This window comes from Zeugodacus cucurbitae, chromosome 5, assembly GCF_028554725.1.
Source record: "Zeugodacus cucurbitae isolate PBARC_wt_2022May chromosome 5, idZeuCucr1.2, whole genome shotgun sequence".
NCBI classification, from domain to species: domain Eukaryota; kingdom Metazoa; phylum Arthropoda; class Insecta; order Diptera; family Tephritidae; genus Zeugodacus; species Zeugodacus cucurbitae.
The window spans coordinates 66,739,196-66,766,653 of NC_071670.1; the positions used below are offsets into that span (position 1 = coordinate 66,739,196).

Here is a 27,458-nt window from a genome sequence, read left to right on the forward strand (position 1 = left end):
CTATTATAAAGAGAAAAGATTTGTATGTATGTTTGTAATGAATAAACTCAAAAACTACTGTGCCGATTTCAAAACTTCAGCAGTGAAAAGCTCTTTATAACTAGAATCCCAACTTTTTGGAAATAGTTCCCAGGTGAAGGTATCAAAAAGACTCCTTGATTGAGAATCTTAAGGCGTTGCATTTTCATTATGAGTAGAATATTAAAAATATTCTCTGAAAATTTTAAGTTACCCGATAACTAATTTTCGAGTTATTCGACAAATAACAAAGAGTTCTCAGGCATTCCAACACACTAGTGTCAAACTTTAAATGCGTTTACCTCAAAACTATGTTTTGTGAACATAGTGAACTGGTGACAACTGTAACTCGATAACACCTCAGTAGATTTTAATGGAATTCATACATCTTTCAGAATACATAATAAACTCAGATCTGATCCGAAGGATTTTTTTTTTTCAAAAATTTCGATTTTTTAAGACCAATTAAATGTTGATTTTTTCCCGAAAATCTAAAAAAAATTTCCTAAGGCCGCCATTTTGTTAATTTTTGAAAAAGGCCCAAAATTATCTATTTATAAAACTATTATTTTTTTTTTTTGATTTTAGATGAATCTTCAAGGACTTTTGATTGTCAACGCAAGGAGCTTTTTTTGAAACTGGGTCAACACAGACAGCTATAACTTTGGAAATTATAAATTGCCATATTATTACTTTTGTAAAATAACAAGATTTAATAGCAAAAAAAAAGTACTGAAAATTCTAATTTTTTCGTGTCTCTGACTACCCCTATAACCCGTTAATCTGAAAACCGTTTTGCAAGTTATACCTTCTCTTCTCTTCGCATCGCAATCGCGTGCCAGAAAGTCGAGTAACGAGCGAGCTGCTTGCTGAAAAAAATATCAAAATCTCCCAAGTACGCGCTTGAGAATCGAGTATCGAAAAAAGAACAAAATGTTAGAAACATACAAGCTCGCACTAGGGCGTCGAACACTGAGCGTTCCCAACGCCTTTATAATCAGAGAGTCCTGGTGTGAGCCTGTGCCAAAAATGTTTAATTTTTAATATATCTAATATTCGGCTTTTTACACTTCCGGTGAGCTTTGTAACGTATATATCGTATAATATTTTTGGACTAGCTCACTTTCTTGAAGTCCTTCTTTAAGGTTTTAATTATAAATTAATTTAAGATTAATGCATAAAAAGTTTCCAAACACCTACGGGTCCTGAAAAAATCTATGCCGCTCAACAGACAAATAGTACTATCCGGCGATAAAGATGGTTGAGGCTCTCCTAAAAATTAAAAATCTGATTACTAGATATTTGAATATACTTAAAACTAAAACTTGAAAACTTCGAGAGTTTAGCCGAAATTGGCAACACTCTTCACACAAAATATTCAGGATTTTATGTCTTTATCTTAATTTCGAACTAAAATATCATCTTCCATGATGCCACTAAAAATCAAACAGCACAACTCGCAATAGAAAGAGGCACTGCTTTGTGGCACGCACGCATGTTTACCCGCGTGTGAGTTGCAACCAGCGCAAGCGGCAAAGGTGAGAAGGGCTGTCAACAATCACGTTTGTTTAAATTTTAAAATGCCACTTAACAATGTTGCTGAATTTAATGGGTGCTCTACGTCGACAACAACTACTTCACTTCACTGTATACGACCTTTGACCGAAACCCTTGCGAGGGGCGAGTGCCGAGAGCGGCTTGCAATTTGTACAGCATAACGCATGCATGCACACATAGAAACAAACGAGTTGTGTTGGTTTGTGTTGTTTTGCCCTCGACTAACTGCCGCTAAAGGTGCTGAACTGTCAACAAACGCGCGCGCGCGCTCAACGGACACACTGCGCCCTCGCGTGCTTAGCGCCCAGGCGAGGCGAGGCAGCGCGCCAATTTGCTAGTTTCATTGCCCCAACGCATGCACGTTGTTGTTGTTGCTGTGTTGTTTGTGTACATGTGTGCGCGTTGTTAATTCATTAAGTTTGCACATGGTTGCCTCGACTCTTCAGCCACTAACGGTCGACGGACAGCCGCGCCGGTCGGCACGAGTCGTCAGTTGGCTGTTTTATTATGCTGTTTTACATAGCTAAACAAACTTGTTGTAGAAATGCGAATTTGGCGCGCCCTCTGCTGCCACCGCCACCGACACACTTTAAGCGCCAAATTTACGCAATTAAAGTTTAGCTCAACAAAAATTGTTCCCATAAAAGAGACTGGCAACCGCGTCTTTCAGCGCTTATTTACAAATTTTACAATTTCGAGTAAGTTCTAAGCGCTGCCACTGAGGCAGTCAAAGTTTTAGCGAAGTTGGGCTTATTTGCCACACACACATGCAGCAAAGTAATCATGCAACCGGTGCGCTCGCGTGCAACGTGCAAATATATGTACGTAAGCACGTAATGACAACCGCAGAAAGTTCTCCCTTCAATAAATGTCAACGACATGTAATTTGCAACATTTACGCAATACTTGCCACAACTGTCAGCGAGCGTGCGTCGGCGGCGACAACCACAATTCGGACTCAGTTCAAATTGCACGTGACGCATGCACTGCTTATGCAACTCCGGACTCCAGCAGCTAGGTAGCTCGTTGCATCTACAGTAGAACAGTAGCGGCGTGGCACGTTGCTGTGCCTGGCAGCGGATGTCAGCGAATGTACTGCGCGAGGTAGCTCTGTGGTCGTCGGTCGACAATGAACTGACTCTTGGGTTTGTCGGTCGGTTGATTGGCGGTTGTTGCATGAGGCTACAGCACGCGGCACACAGTAGGAGTAGTCACGGTGTGGTAGCAAGTACCAACTGTTTGGCTAGCTGACTGCTTTTAGGGACCGTAGAAAGGATCAGCTAACAACGCTGGTGCGCTTTTATAGCGATCTACATTTGTTTATTCCCACGTTGTTGCATTGTTGTGCTTGTTATTGCCTACTGCCTTCATTAGAGACACTCTATCTTACTGCTACGTTTGCGTCTATTTATCACCAGGCTCTTTGGCACGGTGCTTAATTTTTGAAGTCTCTCTAATTTTGACAGAGAAAAGATTGAAAAAGAGACTGCAAGAAGTAGTCGAAAATTGGGCCTCTCTCGACTGGAATTTATTCGAGACAACCGTGGCGGTCACTTCCCCAAAATCATTTTCAAAGCATAAAAGCAAATCCTTATATTTATAATAAAGCTAAATGCTTAGCTACAACCTTAAATTATATGCCTCTTATTACTTCTTCAAAACCACCTTTTGTCTACAAAACCTCCCTTTACGAATATGATAATGAGGTTCTTTAACATTCTTATGAATGAACTGTAATATATTAGACCATTAAAAGCACTTAACTATTTCTGCGTCGCATAAACAATTAACTTGAGGTTCGTGGAAAACAATAACCCGTGGAACACAACAACACACAAATACACGCTTAGTACAACAATTAACTCTGCAGCAGTGCTATTACTTTCGAAGAGTGGAAAAACTGTCAAAAGTTTTCAAATAACATAAATTTTAATTGTTGCTGCAACAAATTGCTTGTCATTATATTTTACTGCCACGAATTATGACTGCAGTTATAGTCAGTTACACAATACAAATGAGTTAGCGCTTAAAAACATAACGCTCAAATGCAGCAGAGTAACGAGCTGAGACGCGTTAAATATGCGAGACGATAAGGTAAAGCGCTCGAGGTGGCACGAGGGTGGTTTGAGAAGTTCATGGATACTAAAAATTGCTGAGAAGAGACTTTAGGAACATTTATAATTTGATTAAATCAACTCAAAAATAGCTAATAGAGTGTGCCAGAAGAGAGAACTTGAAATTACCAGAACCCTACCTGGAAGGCCTGGACACTTCTTAACATATTGTTAGCGTAAGTTGTAGCTCCTTTTGCAACAGTTTTTATATTTTTTTCATTTCAATGGAAGAGGTGGCAAACTTTTTTAGAAGATATTTTCAGCTGTGAGCTCTCCAGTTTCTCCAGTTTGTAGGATATATTGATTTTTTTTTTAATTTTTTAAATTAAAATTTGGAAAATGGTGGCAAGCCTTACAACTTGTACACCTGTAAATCTTGTAAAAATTACTTATATTAAACGTATATCGTAAAAAATATTTTTTCTATTTTCGATTTTTTTTTAAACAAGTGGCAACCTTTAAAACAAAATTTTGACAACCCGAAATTCTGTGAAATTTCTTAATTTTTATACCCATATTATAATAATAAATTTTTTAATTTGTTAATTAAAATTTCTAAAAAGGTGGCAACCTTTAAAAAAATGTATACCGACCGGAAAATTATGTTAAATTTTCTAATTTGTAATCATATATTTTAAAAATTAGTTTTTCATATTTTTTTATTTAAAAAAATTCAAAACAGGTGGCAGCATTTATAAAAATTTCTTGACAAACCAAAATTCTGTTAAAGGTTTCTATTTTGAAACCATTATTTCTCAAAACCTTTATTATAAAAAAATTCAAAAATTCAACTAGGTGGCAACCACCGTCATCTAACATTTAAGAGTAAGCATTTGAAATTATTTTTAACCAGTGATAAAAAATCTAAAATTTTTCAAAATTTCACCGAAAAAAGTGTTACCTCCAAATTTGAAGAAAAATACCTGTCTCATCGAACTACCCTGTACCATCAACTACTGTACGCGTATTGTTTGCCTGCTGCCTATTTGCGCCATATTTGTTATACTAACGCAGCTATTTGTATATGCCAAATGATCTGGGATGGATTTGCATACGTAATGGGAGTTACCGAGAATATGAGCATATTTAATGCCGATCACCAGTTCCAGCCACAGACAGTCGGCTGGTGGTAACTCTTTCAAGCACAATTCCCGCGACAAGCAAGGCAAATATCAGGAATAGTCGTCAGTTGTTTGTCTTGCTGTCTGCTGCGTGTTCGGCGCTTAATTAACCCCAGTGAAACCGTTATAGGCCGTTGGTGTTGGTGCAGAACCCACAAGAAACCGTTACATTGCTAATTTCGCCTCCGTTTGCACAGCCGCTTGAGACTTTGTGACAAACTGACAGGGAGCTATGAAGTGCTTACACGTTGGTGGGGAGCACTGAGACTGAAGCTGAAGTGCTAGCGCAGCATTTTGCCGTTATGAAGTCATTGAGGTTAGGTATTCAACCCCTTGCCGTCACTTTAATCTCTCCATTTTTCGAAAGAGTGTATGCGTGCTAACGCAGTTTTGTCGTCGAAAGCACGTTTCTGCCTTGTGTAAAGTTCTAACTCATACCTAACTATAACCGACCAACCATTGTCTTTTCGACCGCTTTGTTAAGCAATTTTGCTGTCTCCATTCGCTTTGCACTCTACCTCATCTCTTGCGTAACAAAGTACGCATATAATCACAACAACAACAATACCGCAGCATACGATTTCCTTTTAAGATTATCACTCCCCGGGGAGTGTGTTACGCTGATTATATTGTTGTTGTTATTTATTTGTTTTTGTTTTAGGTTTTTTTTTGTTTTTGTTTTTGTTTTTCGTAGCGTTGCGTATTTTAATGCAAAGCCGTGAAGGCGTAAACGTGTCTGATGATGCGCGTTAATTGCGTGAGCCGCCTCTGCCGCCGACAAGTGGGCTCGCGCCCACTCTCATATACTTTTGCACTTAGCATAGTGGCTTACTCAAGTGTGCGTATGTATGTTTGTGTGTGTAGTTGTGTGCTTGTAGGCGCCGTCTGAGATTGTGCAAACATACTTTATTTGAGATTTAAATTTTTGCACTTTTTGCTTTATGCTTCCACTTTTCAAACTTGATTTATCGATTTATTTTATTTATGGCAATTCGCAAAGAAAAGCAGCGTTTCCGTTAGACGTTTGTCGGTGCGTATACGTAACTTTAAGCAAATTATTTGTGTGTGTGGATATTTAATGGATTCGGTACTTGAGTGTAGATAAACGGAAAATACAAATTAAAAATAAGTTTGAAATTGAAATGAAAAGGAAAATAAAATTATTTTTAATTTCTCCACATTTTTTTTTATAAAAAACATTTCGATTGCCACATTAATTTTTCACTTGTTAAATTTTTTGAAAACTCCTAAGAAATCATGGCAAAATTTAATGTTTCTACATCAGTGGAAATGTGGCAACTTGCCACATTTATTTTCTAAACTCTTTACAATAACCATTGGAAAGCTATTTGAGCACGCTGTATAATAAAAATATTTGGTTATAGAGTTGCCATCTGCCTTGAAAGGGATAGTGTAAAAAATAATTAGTTGAAAAAAGTGGGATGCAGTACCAGATATGAAATATATTTTCCAGATTTGAAATTTTTGATAACTCTAAACAGGGTTGCCAAACTTAGTAAACACATTAATTGCTTTTAATCTTTGAAATCAAATATCTGTACAGAAAAGATGTTGAGATTTTGATGTTGAGACGTTATCACTTAATACTAAATATGCAAAATGTGAAGTCCTCAATAAAAAATAAAAGATGTAAAAATATATAAAATATGGACAATAAAGCATAATATTAAGTAGGTAAATTCGTAATATTATGTACTTTAAAAGGATCTATTCTTCATAATTAAAACTGATAATCCACAGTCGAATTTGTTCGACGAATGTTTTTGGTTCGGTACAATTTTCTTCGTTGGTGTAGTGTTCGTACTCAAATTTATATTCGATTCCTTGTTCAAGAAAAATTATAAATATTTCTCCTTGCATACATAATAAACTCAGGCGTGATCCGAAGGATTTCTTTTAATTTCGATTTTTTAAGACCAATTAACTGTTGATTTTTTCTCGAAAATCAAAAAAAAATTCCTGAGGCCACCATTTTGTTAATTTTTGAAAAAAAAGCTTCGGATCAGGCCCAGGATTATCTCTTTGTAAAACTATTTCTTTTTATCCGATTGATTTTAGATGAATCTCCAAGTACTTATGATTGTCATCGCAAGAACCTTTTTTTGAAACCGTGTCAACACAGACAGCTATAACTTTGGAAATTATAAATTTTTGTTTTTTTTTTCAAACTTTCGTGACTTTAAGTTAAAACATTGTATAATATTACTTTTGTGAAATAACATGATTTAATAGCAAAAAAATACTGAAAATTCTCATTTTTTCGTGTCTCTGACTACCCCTAACTCCTTAATTCGCTAGCAGTCAATAATATATTACAAGGAAATATGAAAATTTCAGAAGTCAAAAGATCCATTAATTTGTCAAAGATTATTATATATCTGCATATTTGATATCTAAATATCAACTCATCAGTGCTGATATTGACAGACAACGGATTATGATAGAGTTTATCTTAGAAGATAACATAGAATTTAAATATACGATACATATTTGACAATTTGTTGTACAATTCAACTTAAGTTGAGAACTATCGAGATAAGAAAGTACCACTGAGGGGTTTTTGATCTCCTTATTCATAATAAAAAAATATAAAATTTCCATAATTAATTAATATAAATTTTCTTCAACTCACTCTGCATAATTTTAACAAAATATTTATTATTTCCAAAAATAGTTCTAAACCATATCAAAATTTTTCACAATTAAAAATATTAATTCCACTTTTATTTAAAATTTTCATATAAACATATACATACATACAGATGTAGAAATATATCCCTTTGAGCGCTGCATCCTTTGCAAATGCTATTAGACTAACTACAAACTACAGCATAAGTTATGCCACAACTTACTAATTCTTCCTAATTACTTTACATGTGTAAAGCTTGGAAAAATTTGCATTATAGCATTTTACCAGCACTTTTACTGCAGCCAGACACACACTAAAGCATATATGTTTAACCACGATATATGAGGATAATGCATTGTTGTTGTTTGCGCTTTCGCATGGCATGAACGTGAAACTCTGAAAACAAAAGCAACGCTCATTGTTGTGCTAATACAAGCATGATACGAGTACCTGAGTCTTCCTGCGCTCTTTGCTGGCTTCCGGCTATAGAAATGTACTTTCTGAACTCACTATATACACATGTATCAGTGTATATACATATGCATGTGAAATGTAGAGCTGCCGTTAATGGCAGATTTTTGTGCATAAACACGAATTTATGCATGCATTCTACTGCCAGTCGAGCTGTAGCACTCGCAAATATTCATTGTTGACGCGCAACGCTTTTCGAGCTTTATGTGGCAGCGCTCTTTTAGTGGAGCAAGTTTAAAAGCAGCGAAACTGTTTCATTTTGAAGTTAACCTTTAACTACTGAGGTGAAATATTTGGGCGTAGTTACTGAGGTGGGGGTAATTTTACCCCTTTATAATCTATAAATAATTTTTGTCAACGAATTTTTTTTTTTTTTAATTTATTTGTTTTTAATTGTAATAATAAAACACATTTTTAAATGAATAAAATAATAAATTAAAAAAAATCGAACTTCTAGTTTAACAAAACAAGGACTTTATTTCATAGCCACTTTTCTTAAAACTAAAAAACAAACTACGAGGTGTAAAATTTACCACCACCTCAGTAGTTAAAGGATAAGTAGAGTATGACGTTTTGGAAAATTTTATATGCCTGCAGGGTGCGTAAATGAGACGCTCTAAAGCTGTTCTAAAGTTGGATATTTTTGTTGGTAAAATATCGGAGATACAACAGCGCTCTAATGTTACTAATTTTGAGAGGGTTATGCCCTAAAGAAATTATAGGTAGTGTGTTCAAAAAGTAACGGGAATTGTAAAATTTAAAATTGGGCGAGTTGGATTAAAAAAAAAAAAAATATTAATGTAGACGAATAAAAAAATATAAAAAAACGAAAATTCCCGTTACTTTTTGAACATACCTCGCATAATAAATATTTGATTTTTCTTATCAATATTGTAATTTACCAAGCTTAACTCACCAGAATTTCACTTCTCATAATAAAATTTGAAATAACATTTTCTAATACCTAAAGAGATCGCCTGTATGTTTGTCTTTAGCCTTTTCTTTATGTTATTGCTATTAACATCCTAACCATTATCCTTTTTCCGTATTATTCCATAATCTCCTTTTTCCTCGTTGGTGTCCAAATATTTATTCTTCTCTTGTCCATTTACTTCATTACCATTTCATACTCGACTTTCTACGTTTTCCTCAATTTTTATTAATTTTCTATTTTTGAGAAATCTCCGTTTTTGAGACCAAAAATAATAGATCTCAGTTAGTCTGTGACTTTAGTGCACCCTCTACCCCACTGTGTTTATTAAAATTTATGTACGCATATTTGGTCTCACATCGTGAAATTTATGTTGGGTTATAAAATGCAGCATTCACCGCCATAAAAGCGTATATGTGGCACCCATTTGTCTCAGCATATACATTTTCACACATTTCTCGCCAAATGTGACAGATGCAATAAGCAAATATGACAATAAAAACCGAATTATGCGTATGTGTTTAGTATTTATGTGCGTGTGTGTATTTATAAGCAACAAATTTGACAGCATTATCTCTGTCATCTGTCATAAAAATCAAATAAACTTCGGTCATATTGATTTCAGGTCGCCACAAATACATAAATCAAAATGCATAAAAATCCGCCAGAATCAGCATTACATCGTATATATATTTAATACATATGTTTGTCTATATGTATAAGGCTTGGTGAGCCTTTAGGTCTCGACAGACATGCTACGTACAAAACAAATAAATTTAATACGCACGCCTCTTCAACCACTAACCAGCAACCACTGGGCGGCAGACATTTAACCACAGCGCTGAATTTAAAGTACTAACGGCGACCTACTTAACTCCTTTACGACGCACACATACACTTACGAACATAACTATGCCAGTGTTTGTATATATTTGATGCGGGTGAGTTTGAACAAATAATAAAAATCACCATCAAAGCACATCGAATGTTGCAGATCATCAATCATTATGCGCACGCATGTGAAGCGACGGAACCAGCGGCCAACGAAGGATATCTTCAAGTGCTACAAACACACTCTGGTGGCTCGCGCTGATTCCCATCACCCACAGCAGTCGTGTGTGGCGTTTACAAAAAGGACAGCCTCCATATGCTTCGATTTGAACGGTTTACATTAAAGTAGACCCCGCATCGATGCTTCGCTGTCCTTCTCCTACTACTGCCAGCTCAGCGGCGTAAACAGCTGCAAACTAATTCAATTTTTAGACCCACACCCACAGAAGAGCGTAGGAAAAATACAAAAATACGCCTGCATAAAAGGCAAACAACCCGAGCAGCTCTGGAGCCATTGCTAGCTTATATGTGGACCTTATGCTTGTCGTACCAACACGCGCCCGGTCTTACATACTACATGCGCGTCAGATTGAAATTTATGAGTTTGTCGTTTTACAAGCACCCACTAATACACAAACAACTGTATAAGATAAGGTCCCGGTAGGAAAAGTAGAGAACTATTGGAAAAGCTAAAAAATAGAATCTTAAATGATATCATGTTGGCAAAATACTAGTTTCTTTGAAGGATCCCCACAATAGGGACCATAAGAGACCGCTCTTTTTCTAACCAAAATAGCGCCTTTAAATTAGAGAAACTTCGAAATCCACAAAGCGCCCTGAAATTACCACAAATCTGCATTAGTTTTTTTTCTTAAATTCCCTCCAGGAGGCGAAGTTGTTTAAAACAGAAAGATCCACAAAATTATAGTTTCTATCTCTCAAAGGCAGTGCATTCCAGTAGAAAATGTTGAGATGATACGTGGTCTACTTCGTTGCTATTACACAGCAAATAGATATGATGTTAAAAATCAAATAAAATGTGAATTTATTCATCACTTACTATTCATCATTGAACATTTTAATCTGAGTACTTTATGAAAGTACCGATTACTTTGACTTGATACCGAGTACCCTTATAGATTTGTTGTTAAACGCCTTTCATTGTATTCAACATACTTCTGTATATTATTATATACTGTATGAGCTCTGAGTATTCTCTTTAACGAGTGCTGAAGTTATTAAACCGATGCTGACTTCTTTGAATCGATACCGAGTACAAATAATCGGTTCAGAGTACCTTTGGTATACAATATAAGGAAAACAATATTTTTCTATATATTTTAAGAATCAAATACGATATAAACTGATCTATATCAAGCTTTAATATACCAAAACCAAAATGGACCACAACAAAAAATCTCTCACTCATCATATTTTTCCTACAGGGTCTGCACAGCGCATAAACATACTCAAGCACTAACGCTACGCATATCTCACTTCAATCGTCTGTCTGCCCGTTTGTAGTAAAATAGAGATGCGTTACGCATATTGATTTCTGCTCTATATGATTTTTGACACAAATTCAATTTTCACCATTCAACCCATCCAACCACCCATCGTTTGTACATCGATTTACGAGTGTGATGTGTACAACTTGTGGTTGGACGAGTGAAATTGAAAAACTACTGGGCTTACAGTTAACGGCAACAGCTTCCGCTTTCGTAACTTTCATTTCCTACAGTTAAGGTCGCATAGATATGGCATGGCAGCAGCAGCAGCAAAAAATTAGTTCAACTCGAGTATGTAGAGAGCAAGCAAAATCAATTTGTTAACTTTGCTGACACCTAAAGAGCTAGTTCACAGTTGATATGTATTTACATAGATAGTATATTGTTATACGAATATATCCATATTACATACTTTCAGTATAATTTAGTTTAGAAATGTGCAGATCACTCACCTGACACTCAATCGGCCATCTGGGGGCCTGCTGTGAGCAGTCATGATCCTTGTCTTTCGGCAGGGCGAAGAGATCACGCGGTTCTTTTAGACGTGCAATCGGTCGTAGCGTCTTTTCATCGGTATTCACCTCCAATTGATTGGTTTTCAGGCCTTTGGAAAGAAAATTTCCCAGAAAACCTGTAAAAAATACAAATATTTGGAAAATATATATAAAGAAAAGTTTATTAAGTAGTGTTCAATATAGGTGGACCTTACGCAATATCTTCAAAAAAATTGCTTCAAGTGAAGCTTCGAAAAATAATCGAAGATGTACGACAAACATGAAACCTTACAAAAGAAGACTTCGAGAGACTTAAATTTAAGAGTTGCCACCTCTAAAAAATACTTAAACTTCACAAAACTTTAAAAATTTATGAGAAACGTATGGAAATTAAGAAAGCCCAAAAGTATTCTTCATTTCATGCATATTTTGCAATAGAGTTGCCACCTATATAAAAACAACAAACTAAATCAAGATGTACGAAAACGGATTACTTTGAAGAATATAATTTTAGCGCTTAAATTTTGGGGTCGTCACCTATCTAAAGTAATAAATCTAACTAAAACATCAGAAAAGTAAGACAAGAAGTATAGAAAATATTCCCAAAAGTCAGGAACTCTTCAATTTATATTTCTATGATAGAATTTCGTAAATTTAATATTGAATATATTGGTCATTTAAATTAAGACAGCTACAAAAGTTTCGTCATTATTTTTTGCGGTATTTGTAATTCAGTATGTAATTAACCTTAGGCTAGATACGGATCTTTCCTTCATTCATAAAATTACCCTTTTTTGCGGCACCACATAAGCTAATAAAGTACGCAGAGTAATAACAAAAAGCAATAGAACCCCTTAAAGTGTTGAGCCAGCAGAAAACAAAAGCTAAAAGCGTCTACTAATTGCCAACAAAACCCCAAAACAAATCAAAACATAACCTCATTTTGCGGCCGAAACAACTAAAGCAGATAAAGTCATTAATTTTGCAACATTAAATGTCCTTGAAAAAAATTGAGGACGAAGAGTAGAGTAAGAAGAGAAAACACGAGAAAAACGACTCACTGGCAATGGAAAGATTTCAAGTGGAGACTGAAAAATGTTTAGAAAAAGAGAAAAATCAAGAAATTAAATAACAAATTCTAATGTCACCCCGTCAGAGAAGACTAGTACGAAGAAAAAAAGTGAAGTACTTGTAAAAAGTGTACGAAGTAAACGCAACATTTTCGTGGCAAGTTGAGCGTCGCCATAATCGAGGTTGTTGGGAGTAAAATGAAGACGACGCAGCTCAAAAATTTAATAGAGCACAAGTAATTGCGGTTCAAATTGGAAGGCGACAAAGACACGACAAGCGCAAACACAAACGCATTGTAGGTGAGTTGTTAAGAGTGGAGGAGTGCGAAAGGACGAGCAGGATGCTGTTGTTTGCCAAGAGTGTAACGGAAAAACCAGCGAAGCGTTGCGCTTGAGTTCATGAGAGGTGTGTATGTGCTGGCACTTTCATGTGTGTCGCAAATGCAAACAATCGCTTTCAAGCGCACACGCTCACAGAGATATTTATTAACACATACATACATACATACATACGTATACACGTGCATACATATATATAAGTGAGTTTACATAAATGCCTAACATACAAAGGCCCCAAACAAGTGCTGTGAATTGTCTCAAAGTGCCTCGAAAAATATGTGCAATCAAAGCAATAAACTGAAAATGCAGCGAAAACGATGAAAAACAAACAAATAGAATGACAGCAGTCTGAGTGCGGAATTACAAGCATGAAATTGTTACGGTTTATGATGAATTGCTGCAGTGCAAACGTGTGCTTATTTAGATAAGTTTGCGTGTTTTGTGTGAATTGGCACCAGACATTTTTGGTCACATAGTTTGAGCACTTTCAGATGTTTCTTCACACTTGTAATCGTTTGAAAAATATTTTTATTTTTTTTATGTTCTAAGTGAAGTAATTGTCTCAAATGCGTTACCGCATGAAGGAGAGGTTATGATTTCTAGAATATAAATCTAGAAAATAAAAAACAGCAAATAAATTACCAAAGTAAACTTGCCAAGTCAGTTGAGATTTAAATAATCCAAGCTTTTGGGAGAAGTAATAGTTATATGACTAAGCGGTTACATTGGTTGCATGGTTTAAAAAAATGGATTTTTTGTCATATTAAATTCTACAATCAATTTATTAAAATTTCATGTCGATGCGACCAATAGTTTTGGAGTCTGAAGAAGTAGCGCGCTCCAGGATAGGTTGTTATTAAAACTGTGGTTCCAAAGCCCATTGTCAAAATTTCTCGAGAACTACTCAGCCGATCTTGACAAGTCATTTATTTACATTTATAAGAACTTGGCTCGAAATTTTCGCCAATTTTGTCCGTAAACAATACATATTTAATGTGGGTTTACTGACTGTTTTGAAGAACAGTACTCTGTCATTGTGACGTCATTTCCGATCTCGAGAAAAAGGTGAATTGTGGCATAACCCCTGGCAGAAATATTTCAGGTGAAAATAAAAACACGATTTTAATACAAGAAATCGGTCGAAGAAAAAAACTTGAATATTGATTTTGGGCAAAGATTTTTTTTTAGACAATAGAAAATTAAAAAAAAATATTTAATTTTGTAAATATATAAAAAAACAAGTAAGGAAGGGCTAAGTTCGGGTGTAACTGAACATTTTATACTCTCGCAATTTATTTATTTAACTTTATTTATATTATATAATACACAATTTGACCCACATATTCGTCATATATATTGTATAAAGTCCATTGAAAGTTGGAAACCCTAATGTTAGGTTAGAAGCACCGAGGTCCTCATGTTCGATATATGGGGCCTTGACAACTTATGGTCCGATTTCGGCGATTTTTAGAATGGGGCTGCCACACTATAAACGTAGTATTTGTGCAAAGTTCTGCATCGATATCTTCACTAGTAACGGGTGATTTTTTTGAGGTTAGGATTTTCATGCATTAGTATTTGACAGATCACGTGGGATTTCAGACATGGTGTCAAAGAGAAAGATGCTCAGTATGCTTTGACATTTCATCATGAATAGACTTACTAACGAGCAACGCTTGCAAATCATTGAATTTTATTACCAAAATCAGTGTTCGGTTCGAAATGTGTTTATCGACAAATTTTGTTCAGCGATGAGGCTCATTTCTGGTTGAATGGCTACGTAAATAAGCAAAATTGCCGCATTTGGGGTGAAGAGCAACCAGAAGCCGTTCAAGAACTGCCCATGCATCCCGAAAAATGCACTGTTTGGTGTGGTTTGTACGCTGGTGGAATCATTGGACCGTATTTTTTCAAAGATGCTGTTGGACGCAACGTTACGGTGAATGGCGATCGCTATCGTTCGATGCTAACAAACTTTTTGTTGCCAAAAATGGAAGAACTGAACTTGGTTGACATGTGGTTTCAACAAGATGGCGCTACATGCCACACAGCTCGCGATTCTATGGCCATTTTGAGGGAAAACTTCGGAGAACAATTCATCTCAAGAAATGGACCCGTAAGTTGGCCACCAAGATCATGCGATTTAACGCCTTTAGACTATTTTTTGTGGGGCTACGTCAAGTCTAAAGTCTACAGAAATAAGCCAGCAACTATTCCAGCTTTGGAAGACAACATTTCCGAAGAAATTCGGGCTATTCCGGCCGAAATGCTCGAAAAAGTTGCCCAAAATTGGACTTTCCGAATGGACCACCTAAGACGCAGCCGCGGTCAACATTTAAATGAAATTATCTTCAAAAAGTAAAAATTTTATGCGTTTTTTTTTTAAAAAAAGTTATCAAGCTCTTAAAAAATCACCCTTTACTTATTTTATATATTGTAAAGTAAACGATTCAGATTGTCTTCAAAGTTCTGGTATATGGGAAGTAGGCGTGGTTGTGAAGCGATTTGGCCTATTTTCACAACATATCATTGGGATCCAAGGAAACTATTACAAACCAAGTTTCATTGAAATCGGTCGAGTAGTTCCTGAGATATGGTTGTTGACCCATAAGTGGGCGACGCCACGCCCATTTTCCATTTTGTAAAAAAATCTGAGTGCAGCTTCCATCTGCCATTTCTTATGTGAAATTTAGTGTTTCTGACGTTTTTCGCTAGTGAGTTAACCCACTTTTAGTAATTTTCAACCTAACTTTTGTATGAGAGGTGGGCGTGGTTATGATCCGATTCCTTTCAATTTTGGACTGCATTAGGAAGTGGCTAAAAAAAACGACTGCAGAAAGTTTGGTTTATATAGCTCTATTGGTTTGCGAGATATATACAAAAAACCGATTTGGGGGCGGGGCCACGCCCACTTCCCAAAAAAAATTACATCCAAATATGCCCCTTCATAGTGCGATCCTTCATACCAAATTTTATTTCCATAGCTTTATTTATGGCTTAGTTATGGCACTTTATGTGTTTTCGGTTTTCGCCATTTTGTGGGCGTGGCAGTGGTCCGATTTTGCTCATTTTCGAAAGCAACCTTCCTATGGTGCCAAGAAATAAGTGTGCCAAGTTTCATCAAGATATCTTAATTTTTACTCAAGTTACAGCTTGCACAGACGGACGGACGGACGGACGGACGGACGGACGGACAGACAGACATTCGGATTTGAACTCCACTCTTCACCCTGATCACTTTGGTATATATAACCCTATATCTAACTCGTTTAGTTTTGGGTGTTACAAACAACCGTTATGTGAACAAAACTATAATACTCTCTTTAGCAATATTTGTTGCGAGAGTATAAAAATGAAAAACGAAGATCAAATTACCAAAGTAAACTAGCCAAGTCAGTTGAGATTTTAATAATCTAAGCTTTATTAAAATTGTCAATAAATATATTCTTCTTAGATCAAACCAATTCGTAACAAGAAGTTTCGTGTTTTATTGCTTTCTCTTCACTTTATTATATTCTTTCTTTTAGTCGTTACATTTCTTTTTAGATCACTATGTACCAAGCCTTAGATCAAAACTTTCAACCAACAAAGTTTTTGTGTAATCGGTTCCAATGAAAGACTAATTATGTTTATTGAGTCCTTCAAATTTTTACAGACTAATTTATTCCAATAACCTATATATTATCATATCTTCTTTGATTTTACCGCTAATCCCATACTTAACTTAATTAATAAGCACTAGCCTCATGATAGTGAAAAGGCTCCGCTATGAGGTAATGAAGGAGAGTGAACTGCAACTGTGACCGCCCCTCCCGAACCTCTCTAAAAATTTAATTTCTGACCTTAGCACATTTTTGTTGTTGTGCGAAATATTTGACTTTCTACACTAAGCGCACTCGAGCATATTAGAGGAAATTCAATTTATACGACTCCCTCGAACTTTTAATGATGTGGCGCTGTGCAGTTTCTAAGCGAAAAGTTGCTATTACCCCTAACAATTAATATAAACGTTTTGCAAAACCCTTTACCAAGGTTACTTTGACCACAAAACCGTTTACGAAACTGCCAAAAACAACTTGCGCACACACAACAACACAAACAAAAGCAAACTGAGCACAATCAGTGCACAGCTGTGGCTCCAAGCGACTGCCTAGGAATATGTAAAATATATACAAAATAAGGCAAATATATAGTAAATGTATATTTGTTAATGTATGAGTATGTGTGTGAGTATTATTACAGCACTTAATAAACAGCATAACCACAACGATTTTATTAGCCAACAGAGAGTGCTGTTGATGTTGCAGCAAAAGCTGCTGCTTTGTTCTTGTTTTTGCCTTGTTTTTGGCAGTGGTCAACGTTGCAGTTATGTTGACGCCACTGTTTACTAATGACGTTGTTGTAGACAATTAATATTGTTGGTGTTTTTGCAAGGAGGGGCTAAAGGGATTTTTAAAGTGTGTTGGTTAAGAAGAAGAACTTAAATATTTGTGTAGATAAATTAGAGATGGGGAGCACTATATTGATAACACTCATTCCGATATACAGATTTCACTTTCAATGCTTTGCCATTAAAATAGCTTAAGTCGATTTAAGTTAAGTTTAATATTTTAATTTCTTGTAAAAAACTTTGTATATATTTGTGCTCAATTATATGGAAATTCAAAGCCTGCGACTGTCAGTAATTATTAAGAGGAAGCACCGCTTCGAGTCGCGAATAAATTAATCAAAAAACAAATTTTCTGAATTCACTTAAGTCCACAGGCGCTATTTTACCATGTTGTTAGAGAGAAATATTGAGTTGCAAATGCATTAAAAGGTAAAAAAAAACACTATAATACATATGGGTATCAAACTGAAGAGGTTAAAGAATGCTTTCAATTTGAAATATTTTCAGAAGAGCTGCCGCCTTTTTCAAATATTTAATTCAGTCAAACACATTAAATAGACTTACTTTTACATAATTTTAGAACAAAAAGAGTTTAAGACAGCTATAGTAGAAATCTTTGTCAATCAGAGTTGCCAGCTGTTTAAATTTTTTTATTAAATTCACTCGTTAAAATTAATTTAATATTAGATTACGGAGTAGATTTAAGCAGCTTGTTAACAATGCTTACAATTTTAATTATTTTTGGAAGAGCTGCCACCTGTTCAACATATTCAGCTGTAATTCAATCAAATCCAGTAAAGGAACCATTTTTTTATAGTTGTAAAGCTAGAAATGCTTAAGAAGTCTACAAATGAAGCCTTTTTCAATAAGAGTTGCCACCTGTTTACATTTTTTATTCAATTAACTCGTTTACATTAATTTAATATCATGTTTCTAAACAGATTTAAGCAATAAGCAAGAGTTGCCACCTGTTTCTTAGAATTTCACACTAAAAAGCATTTTAATCGTAGAATACGATAAATAAAATGGGATGTAAAAATATTTTTATTCTCTAAAAAATTTATTTGTACATATCGCTAAGCTTCTTCGCTTTCTTTTAAGATTTATTGCTCACGATGTACCCTTTAAATTACTTTTTTTCGAACTTATCTCACAGAGAACAACATCAAAGGTAAATGAAACTAATGTTAACGGGAAACGCAAAAAAGCCCGACAAGTTCTTGTCCACACTGACCAACTAAGTTGACAAAACAAGCAAGTGAGTTGGCCGCAGCTGGTGCAAATGAAGGTCTCGGTTTTGTTGTTCTTCGGTGTTGGATGAAGTTTTGCTTCTTGCTGTTTGGCGGATGCAAAGCACGTATAAAAAATGGATACAAAAAGCATGAACAGCAATAAAGAATGCGTAAAGACAACACATATATATACATATATACGTATATATGTACACAAGTAAAAATTTGGAGGAAATAACATAAAAATACAGATTTGTAAATTTACTTGATTATTATTTGTCATTCAATTATGGTATCTGAAATATGAAAAAAATGCTAAAGTATAGAAGTTCAGATTGATTCTTAATACGACATTTTGAGATACCTCTTTCAATATCTACCGAACTATCTCAAATAGAAAAAAATCGCTTGAAACTATTTGTGAATTTTTTAATACCCTTACAACAATAAAAAAACAATCTTATGACAAATACTAGCATCATCTAACACTTCCAAAACAACGCGTTCAATTTCCGTCACAGCGTGAGTTTCATGGACAAAATCTGTGAGGACCCATACACAATATTCACGACTACATAAATATACCCTTAACTCCAACATAGGAGCCATGTTGCTAGTAACACCAGCTGCTTCAGCGGAAACATTTATAATGTTTCGCTTTAAAAATTCATTTTCTTCACTGCCAACTGAAGAAACCCATAGAAGTGTGTGTATGTATATATGTTTAAGGCCAAAAAACATACCCGAAATTTTCACGAATTTGAGTTGGCGAAGTTTATTAAATTATAAACCACGCCGTGCTGCGTTATATCTTAGCGTTGTTGTTGTTGCTGCAATTATTTGTTGTTTTTGACAGCTGGTGTACGACGAACGCAACAACGTTTATCTGCTGACGGTTAGTCGCTGCCGCTGACGAAGACGTGCTTTTGTGGAGCGACTTTTCAGTGATTTTTTTTTCAAATTTGTATTGCAGTTGAACTTTCTTTAGCACTTTTCACCTTCACAAACTTTATTTTAATTTTTAATAATTTTCGTATGACAATTTTGTTATTTTTTAAACTGCTTGTTGGCTTTTTTCTTGGCTCTAACTTCGTGGTTTGAAGGTTTTATTGAACTTTTAGTTGAATAAAAAAATTTCAAAAATATATTTTAACTAATTGTAAGGGAAAATATACTTTAAAATATTAATTAATAATAAACTTATAAATAACTGGTATAAAAAATAATATATAATATAAAAAAAATTTAATGATTTCTCAATATTCACAAAAAATATGCCTCGCAGAAGCTTTCGTTATAAATATTTTTTATTTTAAAATACTTCTCTTTTCTATATTTTTGCGAAGTATTTTTTTATTTGGTAACTAGTGTCACTCTATTGAGGCATATTTTTTAAGACCGAGGTGTAACTAGGGTACTAGTATTTTACTGTGAATATATTAAATCGTGTGATTTCGTACCAAAAACTGATGCAAAATTTCTTATTTAAAAAAATGATTTATTCAGTCAACTAAATTATTAAATACTTTATATGGAAAAACATTTCAAAAAATGTTCTTTACTGTTATTTATTTTTTTATTTTTTGATATTTTATCACTAATACAATTTGTAAATCTCAGTTTCAGAAATTTGTAATATTCACTAATTTTAGAAAAACCAAGTTGAAGCTTAATTATTAAATTTCATAATATTCAATCTATGAATTATAATATTTTAGAAAAATAACAAAACAATTTTCAATTTTATTTTCAGTAAAAATTTGTTTAGAAAATTTTTATTAAAGTCTTTTCAAAATTTTGTTGACTGGAAATTATATTTTTCACACACAAAAAAAATGCAAATCACCAATAAATTTTTTTTCGAATTCGAAAATGTATTTTCCAAAATTTGAATGTGTAATAAAATTAATTTAAATTATTGCAGAATTTTCAATTCTTTCAATAAAGAAAACTGACACGTTTCAAACACTTATGCCATTATACTACCAAAGCAAATCACCAAATTTTCACTTTCTCAAAAAAAAAAAATAATGAATTTTGTTAGTAAATAAAAAAAAATTAGAAATTTATTTTCGCTAAAAATTGTTTAGAATATTTTTTTCAAGTCTGTAAAATTTTTCTTGAGTGCAAATTATATTTTCACAAAAACAAAAAACAAAATAATTCAAAATCACAAATATTTTTTTTCCGAATTCACCGAAAATTTCGAAAATTTATTTTTCAAAATTTGAATGTGTAATATTATTAATTTAAGCTAATGCTGCTTTTGTATACTATCAACAAAGAAAATTATAGTATTTTAAGCAATTCTTCCGTTATATTACCAAAGCAAATCACCAAAAATTTCACTTTCTCCGTTTCACTTAAAATTCATAAAATATTTAACCACAGATTGCACAGTGAAATCTTTTAACCGCCTTTTCATACGCGAAATCATAAACCGTTACACGCCAACACAATTTCGACGCTTTTTCCGTTTAGTTCGACTTTTCACGTTCGCTCGAGTTGATTATTTGCGTTCGCTTTGTTGTACTTGGGCTGCCCGTTGCTTGCTTCGGTTGTGCCTCACTGTTGCTCGCTTTGTTGATAACTGAAATCAGCGGGAAAATATTTTTTGCCAATTCGCTGTGCTGACTGCTTGGCGTCTTCCGCCCGAACGTCTGTCCTTCGGTTGCTCTTAATTTTGCGCTTTGCCCACACACAGAGTCGCAAACGGTTAAGCTATTAAATGGCAACAATTGTGTGCGAGCTTTTGGCGTTCGGCATGCGCTATTGTTGCTATTGTTGTTGTGTTGCATGCACGCGACAGCAGCCACTTTGACGACGACAGGCGCCACAGGGCAACAACAACAACAACGGTAGTAGAGGCAGCAGCAGCAACAACATTTGAAAGCAACAACAACATTTGCATTGAGCCACAATACAACAACATTCATATATAGCAGTCTTCGGAGCTTTTGTCGTGTCGCTTCAGCCAAAGTGCTTGCGCTTTTTCATATTCGGGTTGCGTAGCAGCTTTTGTGTGGGTGCAATTTGTCGCTTTACTCTCCGGCGCTCTCTTTGCCATTTATCCACTGAGCTTTTCAGCTATGCCGTTTAAACTTTTGCTCTCTCGAACTGTGCTGCTTTAGTATAAAAAAAATTCCGTTCATCGTTGACCGCGTAAGTAAGCTATATGGTGCTGCTATTTATTTACCATTAACTGTATTTTTTTTGCGGTTGCTTAGCGTTCTACTGCTTGGCCCTTCTACTTGTTCTTCTGCTGGCTTGACTTTACTTGTTGGCAGCACTTATCTTATCTCAATCGCTTACGTTTGCATTTGTCGTTTCGTCTTTTAGTTGCTGCCCTTCTGGTTAATATGTTGCTTTTAATTAACAGCTTTCGGAAATTGTTCCGTTCGTAAGCGTTTTCTACATGCGATATAATTGCTTGCAGCAGGGAGGTTCTTGGAAAGTTTTTGATATCATATTCACAGTTGAAGTTTGACATTGTCTGCTCAAAAAATATAAGATACTTTTTTAGATATTTTTTGAATGAGAAAAGTTTTCTTAAATTGATGTTTGAAGATATAATCATAACAAGGAATATTCTGACTAGCCTCGAAGATATTAGCATTAAGCCTTTAGCATTGAGCCAGACCAAATGATGATACTTCGGCTAGTGCTATAAGAACGCGGTTCGAAAGGTTATTTTTTGGGTTCGGTTTTATCTACTATCTAATCTATTCAAAATTCATAAAGTCTAAGCTAAAATGACAATTATTTGAACTGGTTCCATAATCTTTCAAGCGGATGCTGTTAAAGCTGTATGGATGAAGGTGAGGTGGAATCTTGTAGGCATACTTTTGCCAGAAAGAGGTCGAAGCATCTCGGTAATATTAGCCGAAATTAGAAATTTGTGAAAGATTCTAAAACCATTATCGATACATGAGAGTCGTCGTGATCCATATTATACTATGATAGTATATTCGTAATAGTAATTTTTATATTTATTTTAATCTTGGTTTTATTAGTCCATAATATGTTTCACCAAAAATTCTGGCAGGAGAATCGCTTACATTTAAGAAAGGTAGTCTATTTTTATTTGCTTATTACGCAGTGCTATTTTTTCTAAGATTACCGTAGAGTCGAATTTCATTTAAACACGCACCGCACTACTTTTACGATTTATTAAGCTCATAAATTATTTTGTTTATAGTTTAAATGAGTCGACCTTACTTTTTAGTTGTTTTACCGGGAAATGGTGAGATATTTTATGGTTCATTAGTTTTCAATCAAATATATTATGTGTAGGAAACCGTTTTTTCATCGCTCCATTTGAAGTCAGATTCCATATGTTTTAAGGGAACCATATTGATTTGTGGTAGAAGGTCCTATAAATATTTGGCAAAAAAAAAACTTTACCTTCTATAGGGTTTGTAGGTAAACAGATCACGAAAAATGTTCCATACAAAAATAATTATAAACAAGTAAGGAAAGGCTAAGTTCGGATGCAACCGAACATTTTATACTCTCGCATATATATTGATATATTTTTATTAAGATAACACACAATTTGACCCAATTTGAAAATCCTATAATTATTTATATGAGGAGTAGGGGAGGGAAGAAAAATATTTCCGAAATTTTCGGTGAAAAATTACCATGGGGCACTGAATTCTTCATATTCAGTATTCGATTTTGACAATTTTTCCACAAGTGATGTCACAGCACAAATACAGTATTTGTGTAATGTTTTATTCCGCTATCTTCATTTGTTCCTAATGTATATATGTATTATAAAGTGAACGAATCAAAAGAATTCAAAATTGAGTTATATGGGAAGTAGACGTAGTTGTGAACCGATTTCGCCCATATTCCACCCGTGTCATCAGGGTGTCAAGAAAGTGTTGTATATCGAATTTCATTGAAATCTGTTGAGTAGTTCCTGAGATATGGTTTTTGACCCATAAGTGGGCGATGCCACGCCCATTTTCCATTTTGTAAAAAAAGCTGAGTACAGCTCCCTTCTGCTATTTCTTCTGCAAAATTTAGTGTTTCTGACGTTTTTCGTTAGTTAGTTAACCCACTTTTAGTAATTTTCAACCTAACTTTGTATTGGAGGTGGGCGTGGCTATTATCCGATTTCAACTAATTTCATGGAGTGTGGTGGGGTACGAAAGAGAACCGACTACAGAAAGTTTGGTTTATATAGCTTCATTGGTTTGCGAGATATATACAAATAACCGACAGGGCCACGCCCACTTCCCCAAAAAAATTACATCCAAATATGCCCCTTCCTAGTGCGATCCATCGTTCCAAATTTTACTTTTATAACTTTATTTATTGCTTAGTTATGACACTTTATGTGTTTTCGGTTTTCGCCATTTTGTGGGCGTGGCAGTTGTCCGATTTTGCCCATTTTCGAAAACAACCCTCTCACGGTCTCAAGGAACATGTGTTCCAAGTTTCATCAAGATATCTCAATTTTTACTCAAGTTATCCGTTGCACGGACGGACGGACAGACGGACGGACCGACAGACCGGCATTCGGATTTTGACTCGTCTCGTCATCCTGATCATTTTGATATATATAACCCTATATCTAACTCGTTTAGTTTTATGACTTACAAACAACCGTTATGTGAGCAAAACTATAATACTCATACTCTCTTAGCAACTTTTGTTGCGAGAGTATAAAAATAATTGTAGAAGATAACGGGACCTTTGGTATCCCTAATGTCTTTTTATTGTATCGAAATCGTATTTAATTGATTTTTAAATTAATAATTTTTTAATAAATGAAAATAATTCTAAATCCATTGTTCGATTTTGTTAACTCATCGCCTCATAGAAATTTTTCAATGAGAATATAATCATCTGACAAATTCTGAATGAATTAAGAATTATATTAAATCACACCCAAGGACAATATTGAGTCATATATAAAAAGCTATAATAGTTGCATTTTCTCGCCCATAAATTACAATAAGTTCGTCGTCTGACTGGCGAAAATCTCACGTTTGAACGATTACTGTAGAATTAATGCAGCAAACACGCACATACATAAAAGATTGAGACACACACACACTCGCACAAAGCAAACAAATAAATTCACATTAAAGTCAACGAAAAAGGCGATGGCCTCCCCCGAGGCGTTTGCCAAAGCCTCAAATGGTAATAAATTTTCGCTTAATTGCAGTTCATAATTTTCACTTAGTGAAAGTAATGGAGATTCACACACAGAATTGTCCGCCTAAACGGTGGCCAAACACAGCAACACTCTCACACACACACACGCAAACACAGAGAAAGCGTGCTGCATATGTAAACAAGCAAAGAAGCGCAAACAGCGTTGGAAAGGAAAACGTTTAAGCAAAAAACCAAAAATAATAAAACCACAACAACAGAAAAAACATGCCAGCCAGCAAACAAAACAACGGTAAAATTGGTGATCACAATAAAAAAATGTGGCATGTGCTAAGCGTCAATGGCTGTTCGTCCGGCCGCGCACACGGCTGGGTGGTTGGTGGGTGGCGGATGTTATGCATATGTAGATATGTATGTATGTACATATGTGTATGTGTGTGCGCTCATGTGTCGATGGCTATGCGTGGGAAAGCAGCAACAAAAGCATTGACCTTGTATACATATGCGCACCAATTTCGCACGGTCGCTGTCGCTGTTGCTGCCACCGCAATTATTATTGCTGCTTTTTGTTTTGTTTTATTGTATTATAGCAGTTGTTGTTGTCGTTGTTGTTACCAAAATCGCAAATCAAAACAAAGCAGAAAAAACCTCGATAATGGTCAAGTTGTGAAACCAAAAAAAAAAAAAATTTCGTATTTTTTCATTTATTGCAATTTTAAATGCGAAAAATCTTTGGGAGCTTTTAATGCGCGTCCAATATACGCAAAAAGCTTTTAGCAGCAACCGCACGGCCGCGCTCTCACTCTCTCATTTTCACTGAGTTTCTCTGAAATTCTCTCTCCATTGCACTCATTTGTCGCTTTGCTTTCGGCCACATAACGGTACAAGTACCGCATAAATTCTCTCTTTTGTGACAGTTTTCTCTCTCCCATTTGACATTGTGCGCTCTCAAATCAATTTTCATGCTTGCAGTGTGTTTATTTTTTTTGTTGAGCTCATTCTTTCTCTTGTTGCTTTTAATTGTTATGCGAATGAATATGTAATTCTAAATTGTTTAAATTTTTATGCACTTTCCCTCAGCTCTGCACATTCCTTTCATTGTTCATATTCAAGTTTTCATGCTAAATTTGTGGCACTGGCGCAACAAAATGCTGCTGTTGGGTCTTAGGTAGTTTGGCATTGAACGAAGCTTTACTCAACAAGTTGTTATTACTGCATTTTGACATTTCAATGATGCTTGCTTGGATCTACCAACATATGTATGTACATATTATGTTGTATAAAATTGCGAATAGCTAAAAGAATTCCATAAATATTAGGAATATTAGTAAATGTCACGATTGTTTGTATGTAACGGTAACTTGTTTTCCAGTATTAAATCAGTGCTTTGCAGAAACCCTAACCTAACTTTGATGTAAACAATTTTTTAAGGATATGAAACTAGGTCTATCGTAAGCCTTACCTTACAGAATAAAAATGGTTAAGTATTTAAGAATTACCAGAATTCTTTGATTCTATTTTCGATGCTAGCTTCCTAGAAAATGAATAATTTGATTTTAGTTCGTACTAACTCAAACATTATATATGTATATTAATATTGGGTCTAAAACTTTGCTTCCGTCGTTTTCCAACAGATGTCTCCAGGGTCAAGCACTGGTCGATTAAATCGTTTTATATCGATCTTGGACATTTGTGTCAACATTAACTCAACAAAATTTTGTAGAGATCTGTTTCGGTGAGGCTGTCCTAAGTGAAAAAAAACCTTAAATTTACAAAAATACGGCGGAAGCAAAGTTGTTGACCTAATATGTACTACAAATTTAGTTCAAATATTCGTTTTTTTAATTTCAGGTACATTTCTTTTAAAGTTGTTTTATAAATTTTGACAAGCTGGCAACTCTGCCGAAACATTTTTCAACAAAAACATTTATTTTTTTTTTCGTATGAAAAAATATTGCTCTACTTAAATTTGTATCAATTTAAAAATTGTTAAACAGATGGCAACTCTAACAATGTCAACTAGCTATATTTGATAATGGTTGTTTTCTGTATCCTGTCGCGGTCGTTCAATAGAGCTCCGCTTGAAAGATGCTCGCTGAGTTTAGTAGAGGGATAGAAAGACAGAGAGAGATATCAAGACATCGGAATATACACCCGTGCCTACTCCGCTGTCCATTTTAGACCTGTCGGTATAGATTTCGTTGGGTATTCAAATAGAGTGTAGACTAACCTTTTTCTAATTTTTTGAATCCCTAAACGCATAATCCCAATGGTAGTGAAATATTGACTATTGAAGACTTTGTTAAACCCCTTCAGTTCAATTTTGAAGAGTTTCCTGATCTTATCAATTTTTTTGACTTTGAATTTTCAAACAGGTGGCAACAATGAAAGACGGAACTGTCATTAAAAGGGTCTCATATTTCATAGAGATGTCATAATGAAATTTCGTTGCAGTCTTCGAATTAATATTTAGAAACAGCGGGTATAAGGATCGAAATATTTACCCTGTCTATATTCACTAATATACAGGGTGGTTCATATGATCAAAAAATAATAATACAAAATAACAGTAAATATTTCCAATTTTTTAACGACGAAAACAG

The 27,458-nt window shown here is 34.8% G+C and overlaps 2 protein-coding genes across 10 annotated transcripts in view; one reads left to right on the forward strand and one right to left on the reverse strand.

Annotated features, from left to right (window-relative positions):
• Positions 1–27,458, forward strand: part of LOC105211762 (glutamine-dependent NAD(+) synthetase) — a 140,053-nt gene that overhangs the window by 74,689 nt on the left and 37,906 nt on the right. The window lies entirely within an intron of this gene.
• LOC105211763 (cytosolic carboxypeptidase Nna1) overlaps positions 1–27,458 on the reverse strand; it is a 125,633-nt gene that overhangs the window by 74,093 nt on the left and 24,082 nt on the right. For all 5 annotated transcript variants that reach the window (XR_008471418.1, XM_054231736.1, XM_054231737.1 and 2 more), the window contains exon 2: positions 11,654–11,832. Coding sequence is in view for 4 of the 5 variants with exons in the window: in XM_054231736.1 (XP_054087711.1) it covers positions 11,654–11,832 (179 nt within the window). In the remaining variant the exon portion in view is untranslated. The remainder of the gene's footprint in view (positions 1–11,653; positions 11,833–27,458) is intronic.